At 42.7% G+C, this 23,877-nt stretch overlaps 1 protein-coding gene across 2 annotated transcripts in view; it reads right to left on the bottom strand.

The window, feature by feature from the left end:
• Window positions 1–1,261: 1,261 nt before the first annotated feature.
• The window catches only part of LOC122946180 (zinc finger protein interacting with ribonucleoprotein K-like), a 33,202-nt gene continuing 10,586 nt past the window's right edge, over window positions 1,262–23,877 (bottom strand). Inside the window, exons 2-8 of one of the 2 annotated variants that reach the window (XM_044305605.1) lie at window positions 15,921–16,304; window positions 13,020–13,109; window positions 11,618–11,740; window positions 10,990–11,116; window positions 9,383–9,496; window positions 6,351–6,461; window positions 1,262–3,652 (exon numbers count right to left, since the gene is read on the bottom strand). In XM_044305605.1, the coding sequence (XP_044161540.1) occupies window positions 3,000–3,652; window positions 6,351–6,461; window positions 9,383–9,496; window positions 10,990–11,116; window positions 11,618–11,740; window positions 13,020–13,109; window positions 15,921–16,298 (1,596 nt within the window). In that variant the 5' untranslated portion in view covers window positions 16,299–16,304 and the 3' untranslated portion in view covers window positions 1,262–2,999. Of the gene's footprint in view, window positions 3,656–6,350; window positions 6,462–9,382; window positions 9,497–10,989; window positions 11,117–11,617; window positions 11,741–13,019; window positions 13,110–15,920; window positions 16,305–23,877 lie in introns of both variants that reach the window. The other variant, XM_044305604.1, reaches the window with a different exon arrangement.

Here is a 23,877-nt window from a genome sequence, read left to right on the forward strand (position 1 = left end):
CGGGATCCCTCTTCATTGAGGCCGAATGCCGGCTGTGTGATACAGCCAGGACCCACCGTGTACATTTGTATCAAGGGGTTAATTATATTCATTGGTGATGCAGTGGTCAACAGTCCCCCCACCCTTCTGATTGTTATATTCATTGGTGGTGCAGTGGCCACCTCTATTAGGGTGAATAGGACAAGGATTCTAGCCCCCTAAGGGAACTAATCGTTATTAAATAAAAAGTAAAAGAAAAAAAAAAAAAAAGTACCAAAATCTTACATATAAAATGTATAAACAACAAGAAAAATAAACATTAGGTATCTCCACATCCGAAATAGTCTCCCCACAAAATATAGGATAGGACTGTTCTATTGTGTGCCGGACGTTCCATAAAATGTGGAATGCACACGGCTTTTTTGGCGTTTTATTTTTCTTTTGCGTGGTATTGAGTATTACAGTACCTTTTAATAACATTGAAATCGAATCAAAATTTTTATATCGTGACAATCCTACTTGGATCATCTCAGCCCTGTACAGAAAAAAGGGCTCCATATTTGTAATAAATTTAAAAAAAGATTTTTAGCTCAACATGAGTACAATGCAATAATAAAAAGAAATTGCCTTTAAACCTTGACTCTGAGCTGGATTAAACATGTTAGGGTGCTTTCACACTTGCGTTTTTCTTATCCGGCATAGAGTTCCGTCACAGGGGTTCTATACCGGAAAATAACTGATCAGGCATATCCCCATGCATTCTGAATGGAGAGTAATACGTTCAGTTTGCATCAGGATGTCTTCAGTTCAGTCGTTTTGACTGATCAGGCAAAAGAGAAAACCGCAGCATGCTACGGTTTTATCTCCGGTGAAAAAAAAAAAATGGAAGACTTGCCTAATATTAGTGCCGGATCCGGCATTCAGAATACCGGAATGCCGGATCCGTCCTTCCGTTCTGCGCATGCGCAGACTGAAAAAAGGTGAAAAAAATAAATGCCGGATCCGTTTTGCCGGATGACACCGGAAAGATGGATCCGGCATTTCAATGCATTTTGTCCACTGATCAGGCATTTTTAAGACTGATCAGGATCCTGATCAGTCTTACTAATGCCATCAGTTAGCATACATTTTGCCTGATCCGGCAGGCAGTTCTGGCGATGGAACTGCTTGCCGGATCTCTCTGCCGCAAGTGTGAAAGTACCCTAACTTTGCTGTTCTATAAAGTCAAGAGCCACACATGAAGCCCCCACAATATGTTGTGTTGATCTATACTGGGTTGAGCACTGAAGAGGCCCACATACGAGATGACATCACTGCTTTCTGCAAGAATCCAGAAAAGTACCGCTTTCATAAAAACATGAGCTAAAATTGAATACAGTATACAAGATTCTTGTATCTTCTACCTCCTCAGTAAAACAAAAAACACCTGCGTAGTGCACGTTCAGTCATAACACTGTCCATTTTGAAAGGCCACAAGTGCCCGTTAGCCACCAACCTTACCTTATTTTTATTATTATTTTGTAATACTTTTTATATGCAGAATATTCCATATAGCTGCTGGTATCAGGATCCTGCAAGTATAATTACTCTGCATTTGTCAAAGAATACTAGTAAAGCTGCGCTTCTAAAAACACAATTTGTTAAAACATTTTTTTTGATACAAACAAAAAACAAAAACAAAAAAAAACAACAACGATGAAAACTTCAACTTACAAAAAGCGAGAACACTTTCCTTGTCAACCTCCGGCAGGAGGAGTAATCCGTAATAATAAAAAAATACTCTCAGTGAGCTAGCAACTTTTTCTAGAGTCTGGCTTCTTGAATTGCATATAAGAGCTACATTAGACAACTTTTTAAATATGTATCTTTTTTTTTTTTTTTGGTTGAAAGCAGTCATTCCCAACCTTTGTTTTTTTTTTTTATGCTGGAACACAATGTTTCAGCGTCAGATTATCAACAAAAAAAACGGTCAGTGATTGAAAGTATTGCATATCTATTAGCGGAGGTCAAAAACAGACGCTGGTTGTCCACGTTTGGTCTCGATCCATAAAACGTGTTCCTCTATTTTAGAGGTCCTATACATGCTCCCATATGCAAATCACAGTAAGGCGATTGCATAGTGCTTAGTGTTTGACAAAAAAAAAAAAAAAGTACTAAGTGCTCTTGTCATACGATTGACAGATTTGAGATGTAGAGGTCTTTTTCTTTTTAAAAAACATTAAAAGGGGTTGTCCGGGCTACAGACATTGATGACCTATCCTCAGGATTGGTGGGGGTCTGACACCCTGCACAGCCACAATCAGCTGTTGCAGGCGCCTGCGGCACAGGAAATATACTCAGCTCCGTACACAGTCTAGTGGCCATGCTGAGGTACTGCAGCTCATTTCTCATTCAAAAGAAACTACGCAGTGTACCAAGCACTGTATAGTTTCTGGTGATGTGCCTGCCTGAAACAGCTGATCGGTGGGGGCTGCAGGTGTCCGACCTGAGGATAGGTCATCAATATCCATAACCTGGACAACCCTTTAAATATTTTTCAAGTATTACCCGTTGGAAAACAAACATTCCTTAAAAAATTTAAAGGTATTAGAAATAAAGGATCTGCATTTTTTCCCTATAAAAGCTCCCCTCTTGTCCATAGTCCATGCCTGGTTTTGCAGCTCTGGAGTAGAGCTGAGAAAATGATTCTTTATTTTTTAATTTTTTTTTTTTTTAAAGCAGACCCTTTATCTAATCTTATACAATACCTCCACTACCTTTAAGAGTCTCTTAGTGTTCAAATAGGTTTCTGAAGCGGCAGCACCAAAGTTGATCAAATGTAGGACCCAACGGCCGCACCAAATGCCAGGTATGATGCACAACTGGTTAACGGTCTGGCATCCAATAAAAAAAATTGCAGACCTTTTTATTGCTAGTTATCCATAAAAATAAAAATAAACGGTTTGGCTTAGGTCTTTGGTACTTCCTAAAGACCCATTTCCGTAGAAATCCCTGTATGTTATGGTCCACCTTCGACAACCTTATCTGGAGTGAGTTCTTTGGTGACGTATGAGACACGACTTCTGGCTGAAGCTCTTATTGCATTCGTCACATTTGAATGGCCGCTCTCCTGTGTGGATCCGTTGGTGTTGGATCAGCACAGAGTTTTGGATAAAGCTCTTCTCGCACTCGTTGCACTTATAAGGCCTCTCCCCTGTGTGTGTTCTCTGGTGGGTGATCAAGTGGGAGTTGCGGCTGAAGCTTTTGGAGCAGAGTGTGCACTTGTACGGCCTCTCCCCGGTGTGAATACGGTGATGCTTGATCAGGTTGGATTTAACGGTGAAGCTCTTCTCGCACTCTGAACACTTGTATGGTCTCTGCTCCATGGACTTGCCCTGCTTGGAGGACAAGTCGGTACATGAAAGATTCTTTTCACACAACCACCAGGTATACTGTCCACTGCCCACCTGCTGTACGGTCGTGATTGGGCTTAAAGTTCTTTTGTCGGAACAGAGTGTAGGAAAACCATTGGGTGACATATTTATTGCTTTCCATTTAGATGCTGGATATAATTCACCATTTATACGATCATTAAAACACTGGGAAAGAGTGTACGCCATAGAAAGGGGCTCCTGCTGGCCGTTCAATTTGCCAATATGATCTTCTTCGATGCTTGTGACAATAGGAAGGTTGTCTGCTGAAGCATAAAACATGTATGTTATAGCAATGCTACAAAGGAATAGGCATCTTCATATATTTAAGTTTTTTTTCCTTTGTGAAAACTTGGTCCACAATCATAGATGTTGGGTATTGCAGCTACTAGGACACATTCCGCAATACCGTTATACCACGGTGCACTACTACAGCATGTATTAGACAAACTGTGATAAGACATTTACAGATTTGTAGCAAGAATTAACATTTGATAATAATGCCCTTTTGGTCAGCTAAGAAATGCAGTTAACCATCTAACTGTTTTGCCCAAGTCCAGCTTGGACAGAAGGGAAGGGGGGGCTGCTGAAATCTCCTGATTGGTAGCAGCTAGAGACATGGGCCTGGTCTTGTTTGAAAGCTGACATTTCATACAAGATCGAATAACAGCATTAACAGAACATCAGTAGATATCCCTGTTCGAAATCGAGTCAGGAATAAAAGCAGTAAAACCTGCTTTTACTTTCACTTTTCACGATTTCTAACAGCGATATCTTCCTACGTACTGAGGATAATGCTGTGATTTTGGTATTGTTTGAAAGCTTGGAATTCAAATAAGTAGCAATACTACCAATCCAGAGATCTGGGCAGCTAAGACAGCTGCCCTCTCCCCTTCAGTCTGGATGAGGAGAGGGAGCAGGTGGGGAGTCTGCAGGAGAAGAGAAAAATAAAAATAAAAATAAAAATACATAGAAAAGGTGGCATTATCATTGTAGTGACCCACATAATAACGTTATGTTATTTATACTACACGGAAAAAAACACCATAATAAAATTTTCACAAAATAATGTAAAAATTGCTGTTTATATATCTTTCCCCCTAAAATTAAATAATAAGTTATATAATACACTATACAGTCCCCAAAATGGTACTTAAAAACCCTACAACTCATCCTGCAAAATAAAATAAAATTTGAACGAAAAATTAAAAAAAGTTATGACTACTAGAGCACAAAGGGGGAGAATATTACTGGTCCTTAAGGCTAGTCAGTAAGTGGTTAAAATGCAATTGTGTCCCCTGAGTTGCCAAAAAGATTACTTCAGACATAAAAAAAATCTACAATAAAAAAAAAAGTGATTTTTCTTCTTTTTGGGGGGGGGGGGGGGGGGGGGTCCAATTTTAATGTGACTGTGATGAGGTCAAAGAGCCTATGCCATGACTAAAATGACAAGCTCTTTCTAACAAAGTTAAAAGCAGCCTTGTACCTCACACGGATCCAAAGATTCTACTAGATTTATTTCAGGCTGGTAGCTCAGGGGCATGTCCTTTCTCAAGGGTTGTGTCCTTTCTGTTCCAGCTCTTTCCCTATAACTGCCACAGCTTCCAACAGAATATATGACTGGTGGCATCTGAAGATTTAAACTGACCATGTACGACCACCTCAGAGACGTGGATGAAAAAAAAAAAAAAAAAGCAGCAGGTGGTGCTATTCAATACATTTTATTGAATAACTCCATGGCTACACAAAATTTTAAAATTACATGCATTTAAATACAAGTCGCGGTTTAAAAAATGTGGAATATTTTTCCTGGCACAACCCTTTTAGAGGGTTGTCTGGGACTTTAATACTGATGGCCTATCCTTAGTACATGAATATCAAACTCGTGTAAGTGGACTGACTCCATCTTTGGAGGCTCTATTGAGGTCTAGAGTTTCTTTCTACCTTTTTGTACACAAATTCCCAATTTATATTGTAAGAGCAAACACTGCTGGGCTGAACACTACTCATTTCAATGCAAAAAAACACCAGTAAACTGCAGATTTTGAGTATTAAATAGTCACGTCACCCAAGTATGCATAAATGAATAGTACGGGTGAAAATAAAATCTGGAGCTGGTGAGAAAAACGCCATGTTCTCCAGTTATCACCTTTTTTTCTCACCCCTAACCCTTTCCTAAACTAACATTCTCTCTGCATTTCGTGATAAATCAGTCTTAAGACACAAAGACTGCCTGCCTGCTCACTGAAGGATCATGCTTTTATTTACATCAAACACACACATGGGCAATCAGCTCATTGCTCCCAGACAAATCTCTATGCATGGATCCTGGTGATAATTTCGTGAGCAAGGACTAGGTTAAAGTCTGAAAAGTGTTGACTTGTTTTGAGGGTAGATACCTGTAATGCACTGTATATGGATTATACAGTGACATACTGACATAAGCCAAGTGATGGATTTTAGAGGTGGCAGTATATGGTGCACTGTATGGCCTCCTCCTCTCTGGAGGCTACCATCCATTCTCCCAATAGGTGAGAGTCCTGGAAGTGAATCCTACACGTGGGGCATAGGCTTTTGTTACGTCCTAAACCCCTCAGATGATAACACCCTTATAAGTTTTACTTCAACAATTGTGAATGACTGATTATAGCAATGTAACCCTCAGACCAGCAAAGGTTGTGCATCCTGTATATTCACTATATGAATATAAAGTGCTGCAATGATGTCAAGTATCGTAGCCCAGGGTAATACACCAAATTGTCCAAATAACATGGGATATTAGGGGTTGTGGTTCCGTAGAGGGGCACAAACAAAACAAAAAGTATACTAGAAAGGGTGCGCTTGACCTGTTTGACACCGACAAGTAAAACTAAAAACAAACAAAAATAAATAAAAAATAAATAAGTAAATAAAAAAGACATCAATATACTTTACATGGTCTTCCGCTAGGCCATTACTCACATGAATTGAGGTACCCCTTCATTTCTCCTTGTGATTGCAGATCAACCTTTACATAATGATCCTTTTCATATTTTAACCTTGAAAGAGCATCCTCCTCCTCATTGGTATAGTCTAATAAATATTAATAATAATAAAAAATAAAATAAAAAAGTCAGTGCATTTGTGTAGCTTTAACAATAACTTCAGCTGCAGCCAACGTTGTTTAAAGGGGTTGTCTCAGACAAGTCCGGCAATAGCCCCTTCCTCTGGTGCGGTTCTCTGCCCGCTCGTTGTGCCGCTGCTTGTTTACAAACTGCAGCAGTGAATGGCTGTAGTGGCCACATGCCAGATAGTGGTATGTCACTGCTGAAGTTTATTAACGAGCAGCAGCACAGAGAACAGCGCTCGAGAAAAGGGAGAGTAAAATACTTTTTTTATGTTAAAGGCTATGTACACCTTTGGAGGCAATTTTCTTATGATTGCATGTTAATCATTTTTGACTAAAAATAATTTCCTTAATTGGCGTCTATTAAAAATATTGAGCTATTCTGTCACAAAGGGGGTTAACTGTTTTTCTAGCTGTGTGACTGGTACTTTCTGTCATATAATAACCCTTCTCTCTAAACTACTGAGAGGTCATAAATACTTATTTAAGTTACAATCTCATCAGTAAGAGAAGAACTGAGCTATAATCAGTGTTTATAATGTCAGAGAGCAGAGATAAGGAGCCTGTTTGCTCCTGGTCTGAAGGAAAAGAGAAAATCCAAAGGGTGCTATTAGAGCAGTGATGGCTAACCTCCAGCTGTGGTGAAACTACGACTCCCAGCATGCTCCATTCATTTCTATTGTGTTCTGAGAACAGCCAAGCAAGTGTACATCTTGGGAGTCATAGTTTTAACACAGCTGGAGTGCCGGAGGTTAGCCATCCCAGGCCTAGAGCATGTCAGCTCTGTAGAGAAAAAAGGAAGCCAAATTTTTAATAAAGACCAGATAAAAAAATATATATTTTTAGCTCAAAATAAGTACAATGCAATAATTAAAAAAAAAGGTGTACATAGCCTTTAAGCTACTGCAAGACTAAAAAATGTCTTGGGATGAATAGAATGCCGAAACCCAACAGCTGTCGGCTGAATGTCCGCTGTGTCTCCCAACCAAACCCATACACAGTGTAATTAGTGTGGAAAGGGGAGAAAGCTGCTGCCAGACACTTCTGGTGGTGGCTCATCTCCCAGGAAAACCACAGGATTGGGTGAAAGTATTCACTTTGCCCGAGCCTTCTCTCCCCTCCAAGTCATCTGTTGGGCGAGAGTCAGCAGATCTTCATACACATTAGACTGTCGGCTGAACCCACTGTTCTCGGCGGTTTCAGCTGACAATACACTTATGTGTATAAGGGCCTAAAAGTCCACAGTCTAGTAAAAGTATGGCTGACCAAAGTATGTATAGTAGACTAAATGACCAGAGCATTTACTGCAGCTCTCTGCCTTGTGTCGATGCACTACATGTACTGAATCAAATGGCACCTGCTGGCGTTTGGGTGGCATAGCTTGAAGCCACCCACTATGGCAGGGGTGGCCAACCTTACAGACACAAAGAGCCAGTAAAAAAAAACGTATGACTGCCAGGAGCCACAAGCGATACATTTACACAAATATGAGTGCACACCACAGTATTACCGCAAATTGAGTTTTCAAATATTAAAAAATGTATTTAATCCACCTTTCCTACCTGTAGTGTAGACAGCTTAAGGCTACTTTCACACTAGCGCCGCTGGATTCCGGCAGGCAGTTCCGGCAATCTGTACGCAAACGTATATCATTTGTAGACGGATCCGTCTCACAAATGAATTGCAATACCGGATCTATCTCTCCGGCCGTCATCCGGAAAACTGATTATCTTTTTTTACATTTCTAAAAGCTAAAAACGCTTAGGGCCGGATCCGGCATTAATGCATTTCAATGTAAAATAATGCTGGATCCGGCATTCGTTCCAGAATTTTGGAAGGAGAAAATACCGCAGGAGAAAAAAAAAAAAAAAAAAAAAAAACACGTACAGTGACTGAACACATCCTGATGCATCCTGAACGAATTGCTCTCCATTCAGAATGCATGGGGATGAAACTGATCAGTTCTTTTTCCGGTATTGAGCCCCTAGGACGGAACTCAATACCAGAAAAGAAAAACGCTAGTGTGAAAGTACCTTAGTAAGACTTCAGGCAATCTTTGTTTTTCACAATGTGTTTTAATATTTCTCAGACGACCGCCCATATGCTCAAACACACTTGGTGTGCTGGGCAGTGGCACCTGTAAAAAAAAAAAAAAAAAAAAAAAAAAAAAAGGCAGAGCAGCAGTGGCAGAGAGACTGAGGCCAGCAGCAGCAGATTCAGTCAGATTAGAGCCAAAGCTGCAGAGTGGCTGTAATCGGACTAAAATGGCTGCTGCTGGCCTCAGTGAGCCTCTCTGCCACTGCTGCTCTGATTGAGTGCCCACTGCCCTGCCCATCATTAACATTTATTGAAATTTAATATGGATGGAGCTTTGGCTGCTGCTCACTCAGGCTGCTGGAGCTGAAAGCAGGTCCTTCTTGCTTGCTGCGCCACTTCTTGCCGGCCCCACAGACCCAGCCTGCGGTCTGATGAATCTGGCTGCTGGGCTGGCACTGAGAAGACTGGGGGTGGCACATCGGCGGCTGGTGGCGGGGATAAGCACTGCAGCTTCTCCTTCTCTGCCGGAGGAGGCGGAGCTGCAGTGAGTCTCGGTGCTCCGAGTCCTCTCCACTCTCCCGCCTCGTTCCGGTCTTCCACCGTGGCGCTGACGGGGGCGGGACCCGGGCCGCTGTTACTGTCTGCAGCAGCAGCACGTAAGTGAAGCGCTGCTGCTGCAGATTATTAATTTGCTAGTTGCAGAGAGGAGAGTAAGAGTAGGCCACACCGCTCCCCTGCGAGCCGCAAATTAAGGCGCAAGGAGCCGCATGCGGGTCGCCCACCACTGCACTATGGCATGGTTACCGTAGGACATATAAAACGTCCCATTGAAAATTAAGACTTCACTCACCTGCCATGGGGCTGTCTGGCTGTTCCAAGTCATCTGGAGGACACTGATCTGTGTAGCGCATGATTTCTTCCTGTTTGATCTTCATTAATATGTTTGGATTGACAGTAGGGTATCCTAAGTAAAAAAATAAATAAAATAAAAAAGGATACATATGAAATGCAAAAAAAAAAATGAAAATTACCAGAGAGAACGGCTCTATTGTTTGAAACGCTGAAATGCTGACTGCTGAAGTGTTTCACCATCTGTGGTTTGAGGTTGTCCTGTTATGCATGGGTGGTACTTACCTACTGCAGGCACAAGTGAACACAGTATGCTTGCTGGGGGTGGTACCCGCCCGGGCAACTGGATAAATGTGCATGCAGGGCTGAGCAGCCCCACAAGAAGAGAAACATCCCCTGGAGAACGAGCATTCCCTGACGACAAGCAAGACCCCCTTAACCCCTGGACAACGAGCATAAGACTGGGCTAAGTACATTAACCCTTCCATTAGCATACATTCAGGAATTAACCCTTTCTCTGCCCCCTAGACGAGGAATAGAATTAACCCTTTCCCCTATTAAAACCCCCTGCATTTATTATTAACCCCTTCCCTACCTCATTGACCTAATCACAGACCCAGCATTCTTGCATCAAGGACTAACCCTTTCAAATTCCTCAGTATTCTCATGTAATACTGCAGATAATAGTCTATGGTGACTATGGTAAATGAGCCTCCAGGAGCAATGGGGGCGTTGCCGTTACTCCTAGAGGCTCTGACCTCTTTGCAACTGCCACGCTCTCTGTACTTTGACCGATACGACCAGCCAGCGTAAATGTTATCACACCTGCCTGGCTCTGTCAAACGAAATGCAGATGGCATGGCAGTTGCAGAAAGCGAGATGCAACAGTAATGACCCCATTGCTCCTAGAGGCTTATTTGCATAATACTAAAACAACATTTTTTTCAGCAATGCGGGCACATATGTACATGGGACCAACACAGATGCCTTCAGCTGCCAAGACAGCTGTTGACAGATGTCCTTTAAACCTCTCACCGCTACAGCATTCCTCATCACTCTTTGCTGCACCAAATGCATGTCAAACATTCACATTACTGCTGCAATCATTACCAGACTCCGTTAGGTCTGCATTTATGGCAAGAGACTGCTGAGGCCATGATTGGCTGCAGTGGTCACATGGATCTATGACATGATTGCTGCAGCAACATAGAGCCCAGAGAGGACCATGGGTGCAGTAGCATTGACGCAGCAGGGGATTTAAGAACACCTTAAAGGTCACTTGTCAGCAGATTTGTACCTATGACACTGGCTGACCTGTGGACACATATGAACATGGGACCGACACAGATGCCTTCAGCTGCTAAGCGCACATGTAACAGGTCAGACAGTTCCACAGGTACAAATCTGCTGACAGATGCCCTTTAAAAGTTGGTACACTATACACATAGCAAAGTGGATCTATGTCAGCAAAGGCCCCAGTGACATGGTAGCACACAATCTCTGACTGAAAGATGGACAAGAGACGGGTAACCAATTCAGACACCACCATATTCTATCATTGTCTCAGCTGGCTTATGGTCACTGCAGCTGTAAGACTGCACTTCTTACCAAGTGATATTAAAGCTTCATAGTTCTCCTTCATCATGTTCTTGTAGAGTTCTCGTTGCCATTCCTCGAGCATTTCCCACTCCTCGTCAGAGAAATACACCGCTATCCGATTCAGAGTGGCCGGAGTCTGGAACAGAAGGTTCACACAGCTATACTTACATTTCTTATACTATTCTAGAGGTCTCTACCACAGTAAGCGACCCAGTCCCTAGGACTTGGAGTGCAATAATACCAGAATCTGAAAAGTGTTTTATTTATTTTGTAAGTGAATGTGCACCTAAAAGGGAATCTGTAGAGTCTCCTTAAAAAGGACACTCCTGAAATGTCTATTTCAGTCATTGGCCTCAGAGGCGAGTGCCATGGCTTCTTCTGCAGCCGATTGGCGGTGGTGCCGAGAGTCAGACCCCTTCCAGATGTCCCTTAAGGTTTCCAGTCTATTTATATTGATAGCCTAGCCTAAGCATAGGACATCAATATCTGACTGGCAGGGGTCCACACCCGGCACAGCCACCGATCAGCTGTTCTGCAGCAGCTTCATCTATTGTGTAGTGGATGGATGCCAGGGAATACCAGAAGTTGGCACGCTCTGCTTAGAAGACTAGGAACACATACCGCACAGCGGGCATACCTTTCTCTGCAAGGCTCTGGGAACAGGGCTGAAACTGTCCTTTAGAAACTGGGACTTCAGAGGAAGTAGTTGTCTTCTCCAGAGCTGGAGCTTTCTTGGACGTTCATTTACAGAGTCATCATCCTGTATTAATACACCAGAAAATGTTTTCCAGCAAATGAATGGTACATTACACTGCCAAAGAACAGTTACACTTTAAATCACATTTTCATATTTAACATATTTTGAACCATTTTTTGGTGCTGTTACTTTTTATTTTCCATTTAAAGTATCTATAGTTAAAAACCATAGGTGCCACTTCTTGGTCTGTACAGATCACTTTACTGCAGTTATATATCTTTCTAATCCTGCCTGTAATGATATCACCTCTGTGTATAGATAAGACAGTGTCCACCATTTTCAGTAGGTGACTGTCAAGAGCTCATCGCTTCCTTCCTTGTACAATGCCCTCTGCACAGGTCACAGAGCAGGTCTAGAAGACTCTCCTATAGGAGTCAATGAGGCCCCCTCCTGTCCATTGTGTCTATGGCCCATGGTGGCTGCCGTAAAGCATCTCTCTAAATGCTGTTAATAACAGCTCAGGCAAGATGGCCGACCCCATAATCATGTTCAGGAAAGAGATTAGAAAAAAAGGATGTGTGTTGCCATCTGCTTCTAACTGGCAGATAAAAATGTTAATGACACATTTCCTTCAGTCTTCCCCATTTTCAAATGTTTTAAAGGCAGCAGCAATGGGTGTGCATTAAACCAAGAAAACAAGAAACATAGTTGTCCTCACTGTTTGTCACACTGGTTGATGGGCTGGAGCTTACCAAAGGAAACGGTGGGTTCACCAGGACTGGAGTATTGATGATCCACCCTAAGGATAGGTCATCAATATCAGAATGGGAAGAACACTGCAGTAAGCAGCCACTACAGAGTGGACGGAGCTGGGTAATTACATAGTTAATACGGTTAAAAAATACATAAGTCCATCAAGTTCAACCAAGGGATAGGTGGGGACGCGAATCCCAGAAGGAATCCCAGTGCTCGTGTCTGGCAAAACGGCAGACCACCGCCAATCTGATATTGATTACCTACAGTATCATAAGGATAGGTAATCAATACTTTAGTACCAGGCAGAATCCCTCTTTAACAATCTTTTTGGCCTACTGCATTTAGGGCACAGAAGGAAGGCTCCTGCTCCAGCCAAATGTCTTAGCGAGGAGGAGGTGGTGAGACATGGCCGAGCTCTGAGATTTATATATTTCTCACTTTTATCTGTAATATGAGACAAAACCGGATGAAAGGAAAGGAGGCATTAAAGGGGAAGTGCCGGGATATTTTTTACTTTGTGGATTTTCTGTGGTATATCTAGGCCTGTGTGCAACTAGAAGCGTCATGAACTGTTCTCAAGTACCACCTGCTCTGCAGAATCCTGGGATGTGGATGGACCGGTCGTCTGTTCTTCTAGTCTGGGCCGTTTCTGTTGCTCAAGAAGATTGTCCAATAGCTGAAAGAAATATTTTATATCACATCAAACATATAAAGTGTGTTCTGCAGGGAAGATACGGGGATCTATAAAAATACTGTATGTCCAAATATATGTAAGAAGTAGAATTTCCTCAAGTTAGGAGCAATTTACTTACCTGTTCTAAAGAGTCTAGTTCACTTCTCCTGCCTACAGTTCCTCTTGAACAGGACATGGAGAGAGCATTTCCCTAATCTACTCTAGTCATGTGTATATGGAAATACTCCCCCCTCTTGAATTTAACAAGATTCACAAGACTAAGCATTTGTATGCATCATGGTCTACAGAAAGAAAGCCAACAGGAAAAGAGGTTATCCAACATTATCAGACCTCAGAGTGGTCAACCCACTGTGGTCATCACACTTACCTGGTCCCCACCGCTGGGTTTGGTCTCCATCGCTCCTCTGCTGGCTCGATATCTTATGCTGCATGGATATCAACATCCTGTTGATGAGGGGCTGTAGTGATGACCTGCTCACCTTGCGTCATGTCAAACGTTCACATGACGCAAGGGGAGCAGTTCACCACTAATGCCATCGATATGCCCCCCCGTCAGTCAATGTTGATATCAGCAAATTAGGGAGATGAGGAGCCAGCCAGGAAGCAATAGAGACCAAACCCAGTAGTGGGGGCCAGGTAAGTATGATCACCACCAGAGTTAGGCCCCTTTCACACGGGCGGGTATTCCGCGCGGATGCGATGCGCGAGTTGAACACATTGCACCCGCACTGAATCCGGACCCATTCATTTCTATGGGGCTGTTCACATGAGCGGTGATTTTCACGCATCACTTATGCGTTGCGTGAAAATCGCAGCATGCTCCTCTTTGTGCGTTTTTCACATAACTCAGGCCCCATAGAAATGAATGGGGTTGCGTGAAAAATTGCAAGCATCCGCAAGCAAGTGCGGATGCGGTGCAATTTTCCCGCACTGTTGCTAGGAGACGATCGGGATGGAGACCCGATCATTATTATTTTCCCTTATAACATGGTTATAAGGGAAAATAATAGCATTCTGAATACAGAATGCATAGTACAATAGTGCTGGAGGGGTTAAAAAATAAATAAAAAAATAATTAAACTCACCTTAATCCACTTGATCGCGCAGCCCGTCTTCTCTTCTGTCTTCATTTTTGGTATGTGCAGGAAAAGGACCTGTGGTGATGTCACTCCGGTCATCACATGGTCCGTCACATGATCTTTTACCATGGTGATGGATCATGTGATGACCGGAGTGACGTCACCACAGGTCCTTTTCCTGCACACAGCAAAAAAGAAGGCAGAAGAGAAGCCGGGCTGCATGATCAACTGGATTAAGGCGAGTTTAATTTATTTATTTTTTAACCCCTCCAGCGCTATTGTACTATGCATACTTTATTCAGAATGCTATTATTTTCCCTTATAACCATGTTATAAGGGAAAATAATACAATCTACAGAACACCGATCCCAAGCTCGAACTTCTGTGAAGAAGTTCAGGTTTGGGTACCAAACATGCAGATTTTTCTCACGCGTGTGCAAAACGCATTACAATATTTTGCACTCGCGCGGAAAAATCATGCATGTACCCGCACCTTTTCCCGCAACGCCCGTCTGAAAGAGGCCTTAGGCCATTCTGAGAGGTCTGATATAATGTTAAGTGACCCCTTTAATTTTCTGCACAAGCGGTAGGCATGTAAGCACTATTTTTAAAGGGTGCTTTTAACTAATGTTTTCTTACCCAGAACTTTATTTTAACCATCACCCCCAAAAAAACATGTTTAGACAGCAGTATTAAGCCTCATTCACACGTCCGTGCTCAAATCCATGAGCAGGTATTCAGTGATGCATCCGTGAAGGAGTCATGTTGGGTCCGTGTTTCACTGACACTGAACAGCTGAAAAATAAATTTTCAAAGCATCTCTTCTTAATGATCCGTGGTTTTCACAGACCCATAGACTATAATGGACATGATGGATTCGTGAACACGGACAAAATACAAAAAACCACTGACCCACGGACAATGCTAAAACACTGATGTCTGAATACACACATTAAAATGAATGAGGACTTGTGCTGTCCGTGGAGAACATGATAGCACACGTTCGTGAAACACTGACCTGTGAATGAGGCTTTAATGGCAAAGTTAGAGGTTCTTGTGTGGGAAGGTGAATAATGGCAGCCAAGCAAAACTCAAAAACGTGACTTCTGTGTAGGGTTGTCATGATGCCAAAATTTTGATACCATAAAAAAGTAATGCGATACTCGATATCATGCAGAAAAAATAAAACACCATCAAACATCTATAAAAGTGCCATCCTGAGACAACTCTCAGCAGTGAGGAGCATGCCATGGATGGTCCTCCTTTAAAGCCTCAATCACACATCCATGCTTAAATCCATGAAAAGGTGGTCAGTGATGCCTCTGAAGATGTCCGTGAAGGATCCGGGTGTCCGTTTTTTACGGTCTGTATGTCATCCGCGTTTCACGGACACTGTGCAGCTGAAAAATAATTTTTGAAGCATCTCTTCCTAATGTTCCGTGAAACATGATGGTTTTCAATGACCCATAGGCCATAATGGGCGTGACGGACAAAATAGAGCATGCCTCTGTGCTAAAAACACAGGACCATGGATCGTGGTAAAAAACGGATGTGTGAATACACACATTAAAATGAATGGGTATGAGGGCTGTCCGTGGAGAACACGTACAGCTCACTGACATGTGAATGAGGCTTAACTCAAGTATCGAACCAGGTATCTGAAGCCGAGCACCAACTACCAGAATGTTGTATATGCAGAAGACATGTTGCTCACCTGCTTTCTTTCATGAATCTTCAAGTGCTGAGCTGCTTGTCTGCGTAGCTTAGGAGCACCAGTGGAGAAAAGAGTTGGAACTGCGTTCGCTTTTAGTTTTTGTCTTGGTCGTTTGTAGTTTGGTCCAGAAGGAATTAGTAGGGAGTCACCATTCATCTCAAACATGTCCTCCTCAAAGTGCTCTGAGCAAAGAACAAAGTGCCCTGGGTTCTTTAGTAAGGTGTTTCGTACAAACTCTTGAATGTCGCCCACGTCGGTGCGGCTATGATGTACCCAGGTTTCTGCAAGAGGCAGCTCCTTGGGAAATGAGTGCATGGAGACCGCCGAGGGAAGTTTCCCACTATGGTTGGTGCAGCCATAGGCAAAACAGTGAGGCATTTCCACCTAGGAGAGACATAGCCATAAATATATACTCTAAAATGCAAAACAGCACAATAAATTCAGTTTAAAACACAATTTCTAATCCAATATGGAAAAGAAAACCTATATTCAAGTCTCAAAGTGATTATTCTAACCTAATTTGGATACGGTGTCTGCTTGTGGAGATCTAGTAAAGCAGTAGGTAGATAGTTTAAAGTTATATACCTTGAGAAAAATTCACAAAGACGAAAAATTACTTTTTCTTAAAATGCTATGGGGGCAACACTGGATGTCAAAGCCCAATTTCAAAGAGAGCCTTGGAGCATGAGCCTAAACCTGAGAAAATAATCTGTAGATAGTCCAGTTGGTTCTAGCTGGCAGAGAGGACCAAAAAACATCCGGTTTCTTCTTGTGGAGATTCAGCCTATGGCCCTAACTACAGTAATGCCTCAAGCTTAAAAGGGGTCTATCCAAGACCTCCCAGAGTGACCAACTCATGGTGGGTGATAATGCTTGCCTGGTCCCCGCTGCTGGATTTGTGCTCTGTTGCTCTTCCTTTTCCTGCAGCACTTAAAGGGAACCTGTCACCAGGATTTTGTGTATAGAGCTGAGGACATGGGTTGCTAGATGGCCGCTAGCACATCCGCAATACCCAGTCCCCATAGCTCTCTGTGCTTTTATTATGGAAAAAAAACGATTTGATACATATGCAAATTAACCTGAGATGAGTCCTGTCCCTGACTCGTCTCACATACAGGACTCATCTCAGGTTAATTTGCATATGTATCAAATCGCCTTTTTAACACCATAAAAGCACAGAGAGCTATGGGGACTGGGTATTGTGGATGCGCTAGCGGCCATCTAGCAGCCCATGTCCTCAGCTCTATACCCAAAATCCCGGTGACAGGTTCCCTTTGAAAGGGGTTGTCCGGGTTCAGAGCTGAACCCGGACAAACCTCTATTTTCACCCAGACACTTGAGCAGTTCATGCTCCGATGCTCTCTTTTGCGCTGCGCTAAATCGCGCACGGCAAAGGCTCTTTTGTTTACAATAACACACTGCCCAGCGGAGGCTTCCGCCGGACAGTGTGTTCGGTGACGTCACTGGCTCTGATGGGTGGGCTTTAGCGCTGCCCTAGCTGTTTTACTGGCTAGAGCAGCGCTAAAGCACGCCCATCAGTGCCAGTGACGTCACCGGGCTCCCTGAGCTGCCGAAAAAAGAGGCTTCAGCGCTCCTGCAAGGGACCTGGTACATCACTGAGTCTAAGAAAAGTTTACTTCCAGCGAAGAATTTCCTTTAAGAAAACGGCGCTTGAGAAACATGTGAAAAAGGTAGGACATGGATGTATGTTATATGTTTGTCTGTCTTGTACTAATGGAACAAAGTCCTCCATCTCGGACAACCCCTTTAAAGCAACATATGTAGACCGGAGGGGGGTACAGATAACTGCTGCAACCCATCACAGGCCACAGCGTTGAGAACTGTTCACATAACGCAAAGAGGACCAGGTCACCACTAAGGCCTGTGATTAGCTGCACTGGTCACGTGTCCTCCCGTTGATGGATTTTGATTTCAGCACTGCTACCACCGACCATAACGGAATTCTTAGATAACCCGAACTTTGCACGCCGAACTTGAAACCACAAGTTTGCTATACACTATATCCTACAAATATGTGTAATGAACTCCCATACAGACCTTTGCATCTACAAACAAACCTTGTACGTAACTTGTTCCAGCAGTCGTCCCCTCTGCTAAGGCTACTTCACACTTGCAGCAGTGCGATCCGGCGGGCAGTTCCGTCATTGGAACTGCCCGCCGGATCCGCCGATTTTGATGTGACTGAAAGCATTTGCGAGACGGATCCGGATCCGTCTCACAAATGCATTGCAAGAACGGATCAGTCACTCTGCTTGTCATGCGGACACACGGATCCGTCTTGTATTTTTTTTTTCAAATTTTTACTGGTCTGTGCATGCGCAGGCCGGAAAGGACAGATCCGGCATTCTGGTATTTTAAATGCCGGATCCGGCACTAATACATTCCTACGGGGAAAAATCCGGCATTCAGGCAAGTTTTCAGTTATTTTCGCTGGAGATAAAACCGTAGCATGCTACGGTTTTAGCTTTTGCCTGATCAGTCAAAACGACTGAACTGAAGACATCCTGATGCAAACTGAACGGATTACTCTCCATTCAGAATGCACGGGGATAAAACTGATCAGTTATTTTCCGGTATAGAGCCCCTGTGACGGAACTCTATGCCGGAAAAGAAAAACACTAGTATGAAAGTACCCTTAGTCTACTTTCACACTCGCGTTTTGGCTTTCCGTTTGTGTGATCCGCTCCGGGCTCTCACAAGCGGTCCAAAACAGATCAGTTTGCATTCTAAATGGAAAAGGATCCGCTCAGAATGCATCAGTTTAGTCTCCATTCCGCTTTGGAGGCGGACACTACTGCTTGCAGCGTTTTGGTGTCTGTCTGATGAAACTGAGCCGAACGGATCCGTCCTGGCACACAATGTAAGTCAATAGGGACGGATCCGTTTTCACCGACAATAGAAAACGGATCCGTCTTGGCTATGTTAACTTAAGGACTGGACTCATTTTCACCTTAATGACTCAGCCATTTTTTGCAAATATGACCAGTGTCACTTTATGTGGTTATAACTTTAAAACGCTTTGACATATCCAGGCCATTCTGAGACTGTTTTTTTAGTCACATATTGTACTTCATGACACTGGTAAAATGGAGTAAAAAATAATTTTTAATTTATAAAAAAATACCACATTTACCCAAAAATTTAGAGTTGCGCAAATTTTTAAGTTTCAAATTCTCTACTTCTATAATACATAGTAATACCTCTAAAAATAGTTATTACTTTACATTCCCCATATGTCTACTTCATGTTTGGATCACTTTGGGAATGACATTTTATTTTTTGGGGACATTACAAGGCTTAGAAGCAAATCTTGAAATTTTTCAATTCAAAAACCCACTTTTTAAGGACCAGTTCAGGTCTGAAGACACTTTGTGAGGCTTACATAATAGAAACCACCCAAAAATGACCCATTCTAGAAACTACACTCCTCACAGTATTCAAAACTGATTTTACAAACTTTGTTAACCCTTTAGGTGTTCCACAAGAATTAATGGAATATAGAGAAACAATTTTAAAATTTCCCTTTTTTGGCAGATTTTCCATCTTAATAATTTTTTTCCAGTTACAAAGCAAGGGTTAACAACAAAACAAAACTCAATATTTATGGCTCTGATTCTGTAGTTTACCGAAACACCCCATATGTGGTCGTAAACTGCTGTACGGGCACAGAAGGAAAGGAATGCCATACGGTTTTTGGAAGGCAGATTTTGCTGGACTGGTTTTTTTGACACCATGTCCCATTTGAAGCCCCCCTGATGCACCCCTAGAGTAGAAACTCCCAAAAAGTGACCCCATTTTTTTACACCGTTTTTATATATTTTTTACGGTTGTCATCTGAGGGGTTAGGTCATGTGATATTTTTATAGAGCCGGTCGATACAGACGCGGCAATATCTTTTCTTATTTTTTACCTTTTTTTTTTTACTCTTTTGGGGGGAAAACTATTTTTTAAACTTTGGGACTTCAACTTTTGGGGGTCTAATCCCCTTTACAATGCATTCCAATACTTCTGTATTGGAATGCATTGGCTGTATGAGTAATACAGTGTGTATTACTCATACAGCTTCCGGCCTGATCAGAAATACACAGGACGTACAGGTACACCCTGTGTCCTTATAAGGGTAAAAGGGGTTGTCCGAGTGAGGAAAAAGAAAAATATAGCACTGAAAATCTGATGGGCAGCAATATATAACTAAGCTAAGCGAATTTTATGCAAAAAAAAAAAAATATATATATATATACACACACACACACACACACACACATACACACACAGTACAGACCAAAAAGTTTGGACACACCTTCTCATTCAAAGAGTTTTCTTTATTTTCAGGACTATGAAAATTGTAGACTCACACTGAAGGCATCAAAACTATGAATTAACACATATTTTCAGTTGTTTTTTTTTTTGTTTTGTATAGAAATACATAACAAAAACAAAAAACAACTGAAAATATGTCATATTCTAGGTTCTTCAAAGTAGCCACCTTTTGCTTTGATTACTGCTTTGCACACTCTTGGCATTCTCTTCATGAGCTTCAAGAGGTAGTCACCTGAAATGGTTTTCACTTCACGAGCTTCAAGAGGTAGCCACCTGTCAGGTTTAATAAGTGGGTTTTCTTGTCTTATAAATGGCGTTGGGAACATCAGTTGTGTTGTGGAGAAGTCAGGTGGATACACAGCTGACAGTCCTACTGAATAGACTGTTAGAATTTGTATTATGGCAAGAAAAAAAAAGCAGCTAAGTAAAGAAGTGCAGTCACAAAAACCTTCAAGCGCTACAAAGAAACTGGCTCACATGCGGACCGCCCCAGGAAAGGAAGACCAAGAGTCACCTCTGCTGCGGAGAATAAGTTCATCCAAGTCACCAGCCTCAGAAATCGCAGGTTAACAGCAGCTCAGATTAGAGACCAGGTCAATGCCACATAGAGTTCTAGCAGCAGACACATCTCTAGAACAACTGTTAAGAGGAGACTGTGTGAATCAGGCCTTCATGGTAGAATATCTGCTAGGAAACCACTACTAAGGACAGGCAACAAGCAGACTTGTTTGGGCTAAAGAACACAAGGAATGGACATTAGACCAGTGGAAATCTGTGCTTTGGTCTGATGAGTCCAAATTTGAGATCTTTGGTTCCAACCACCGTGTCTTTGTGCGACGCAGAAAAGGTGAACGGATGGACTCTACATGCCTGGTTCCCACCGTGAAGCATGGAGGAGGAGGAGGAGGAGGAGGTGTGATGGTGCTTTGCTGGTGACACTGTTGGGGATTTATTCAAAATTGAAGGCATACTGAACCAGCATGGCTACCACAGCATCTTGCAGCGGCATGCTATTCCATCCGGTTTGCGTTTAGTTGGACCATCATTTATTTTTCAACAGGACAATGACCCCAAACACACCTCCAGGCTGTGTAAGGGCTATTTGACCATGAAGGAGAGTGATGGGGTGATGCGCCAGATGACCTGGCCTCCACAGTCACCGGACCTGAACCCAATCAAGATGGTTTGGGGTGAGCTGGACCGCAGAGTGAAGGCAAAAGGGCCAACAAGTGCTAAGCATCTCTGGGAACTCCTTCAAGACTGTTGGAAGACCATTTCAGGTGACTACCTCTTGAAGCTCATCAAGAGAATGCCAAGAGTGTGCAAAGCAGTAATCAAAGCAAAAGGTGGCTACTTTGAAGAACCTAGAATATGACATATGTTCAGTTGTTTCACACTTTTTTGTTATGTATATAATTCCACATGTGTTAATTCATAGTTTTGATGCCATCAGTGTGAATCTACAATTTTCATAGTCCTGAAAATAAAGCAAACTCTTTGAATGAGAAGGTGTGTCCAAACTTTTGGTCTGTACTGTATATTGCCTCATTTCCCTGGTTCTCTTTTGGCCGTTTGTGACTCAGCAGCATGTTGTATGTGTAGGACTACAAGTCCTAGCTGTATAATGACACTGCTAATACACACAGGATCTTCCCCCTACCTTCTTGTGCAACGCTCTCTCTAGTCTGTCAGCTCCTGTGCCCAGAATTGTCACTGCTGCAGCTACCCAGTCTGTGCAGCTGAAGGAGTTAAGAATCCTAGGAGAGAGCAGACAGCCCAGCAATGAAGGGGGCGTGGCCAGCACAGTGACGTCTCGTTTACAGGCTTGTAAACAAACTTTATCAGCGCAGGGTAAGAAGCTGACATCACAGGTCATGTGTCCCTCAGTCAAATCTGATAAACCAGCCACTGGAGATAAAGGGAGTTAATTGGAAAGCTGTTACATTTGCCTAGTTGGGAACATAGAAAGAACAAAAAAATTACTCGGACAACCCCTTTAACACCTTAGGGACTTAAAAGTCCTTAAGGACCCAGGGCATACTGGTATGTCCTATGTAGTTTTGATCACTGACGGCAGTGATCGGAACAGGGAGCCTGTTGAAATCATTCAGCAGGCACCCTGTGACAATGCCTAGGGGGGTCCTGTGACCCCCCGCATTGCCGATAGCTACAAACCGCAGGTCATTTCAGACCTGCGGTTTTTAGCGCTTATGCAAGTTTCTGATCCCTGCGGTCCGTGACCGCAGGGATCAGAAACCTCAAAGTGCCCATATTTTTGAAAGTGAACCCCACTCTGCAGCCCTCTGTGTTTTTGTGCCTGTGGGCGCAGCAGGGGGGAGGATTGCGGGCGGTGCGGGAGGGAGGCATACGGCAGTGTGGGGGGCGGGTGCGCGATCTTCCGCCAGCCCCCCGTTTATTTTCAGGATGGCCGAGCGGTTGATTCAGAGTGTCAGCCCTTCCATGCCGCAGTCCGTGGGGACCGCTGTATGGAAGAGGTAAAGAGGGAGGGAGCTCCCTCCCTCTCCCATCGGGGGGCTGCTGTACCTTTGCAGCCCCCGGACAGGATGGGGTGACAGAGTGAGGAAGCGCTCCTCCCTCCCCTTCCCCGTCTGCTCAGTTGTGGCAGACAGGGAAGGTTCCCATGGCAACAGGACGCCTTCTCAGGCATCCTGCTGTCCATGGTGCAGAACAGATCTGTGCTAAAGGCAGAGATCAGTTCAGACAAAGTGTGAGTAAAATACAGTGCAGTACACTATATAGTGTTCTGTACTGTATTATACAGACATCAGACCCACTGCATCTTCAAAAACCAAGTGGGTCTGAGTAAAAAAAAAAAAAAGAAAAAAAAAAAAAAAAATGTGAAAAAAGTAAAAAGTAAAAAAAAAATTTAAAATTTATGGTACCATTCAAACAGTCGTCTCATCCCGCAAAAAATTTGGACACATATTAGGTATTGCCGTGTCCGTAAGAACCTGCTCTATAAAAATATTACATGATCTAACCCCTCAGGTGAACAACGTAAAAATAAAAATGGTGTAAAAAAAAAAAAAAGCTATAATTTTGTCACCTTATATCACAAAAAGTGTAATAGCAAGCGATCAAAAAGGAATATGCACCCTAAATTATACCATTAAAACAGTCATCTCATCCTGCAAAAAAATGAGACCCTAACTAAGACAATCGCCCAAAAAAGAAAAAAGAAAAATCTATGGCTCTCAGACTATGGAGACACTAAAATGAGTTTTTTTGTTTCAAAAATGATAGTGTAAAACTTAAATAAATTTAAAAAACTAAACATATTATTAGGTATCCCTGCGTCCGTAACAACCTGCTCTATAAAAATAGTACATTATCTAATCTGTCAGATGAACGTTGTAAATAATAAAAACGGTGCCAAAACAGGTATTTTTTTGGCAAAGTTTTCATTTTAATCAATTTTTTTCCGTAACAAAGCAGGGGTTAACAGCCAAACAAAACAATATTTATTGCCCTGATTCTTTAGTTTACAGAAACACCCCATATGTGGTCGTAAACCTCTGTTCGGGCACACGGCAGGGCGCAGAAGGAAAGGAATGCCATATGGATTTTGGAAGGCAGTTTTTGCTGGACTTGTTTT

This window comes from Bufo gargarizans, chromosome 9 (assembly GCF_014858855.1).
Source record: "Bufo gargarizans isolate SCDJY-AF-19 chromosome 9, ASM1485885v1, whole genome shotgun sequence".
Classification (NCBI taxonomy): Eukaryota; Metazoa; Chordata; class Amphibia; order Anura; family Bufonidae; genus Bufo; species Bufo gargarizans.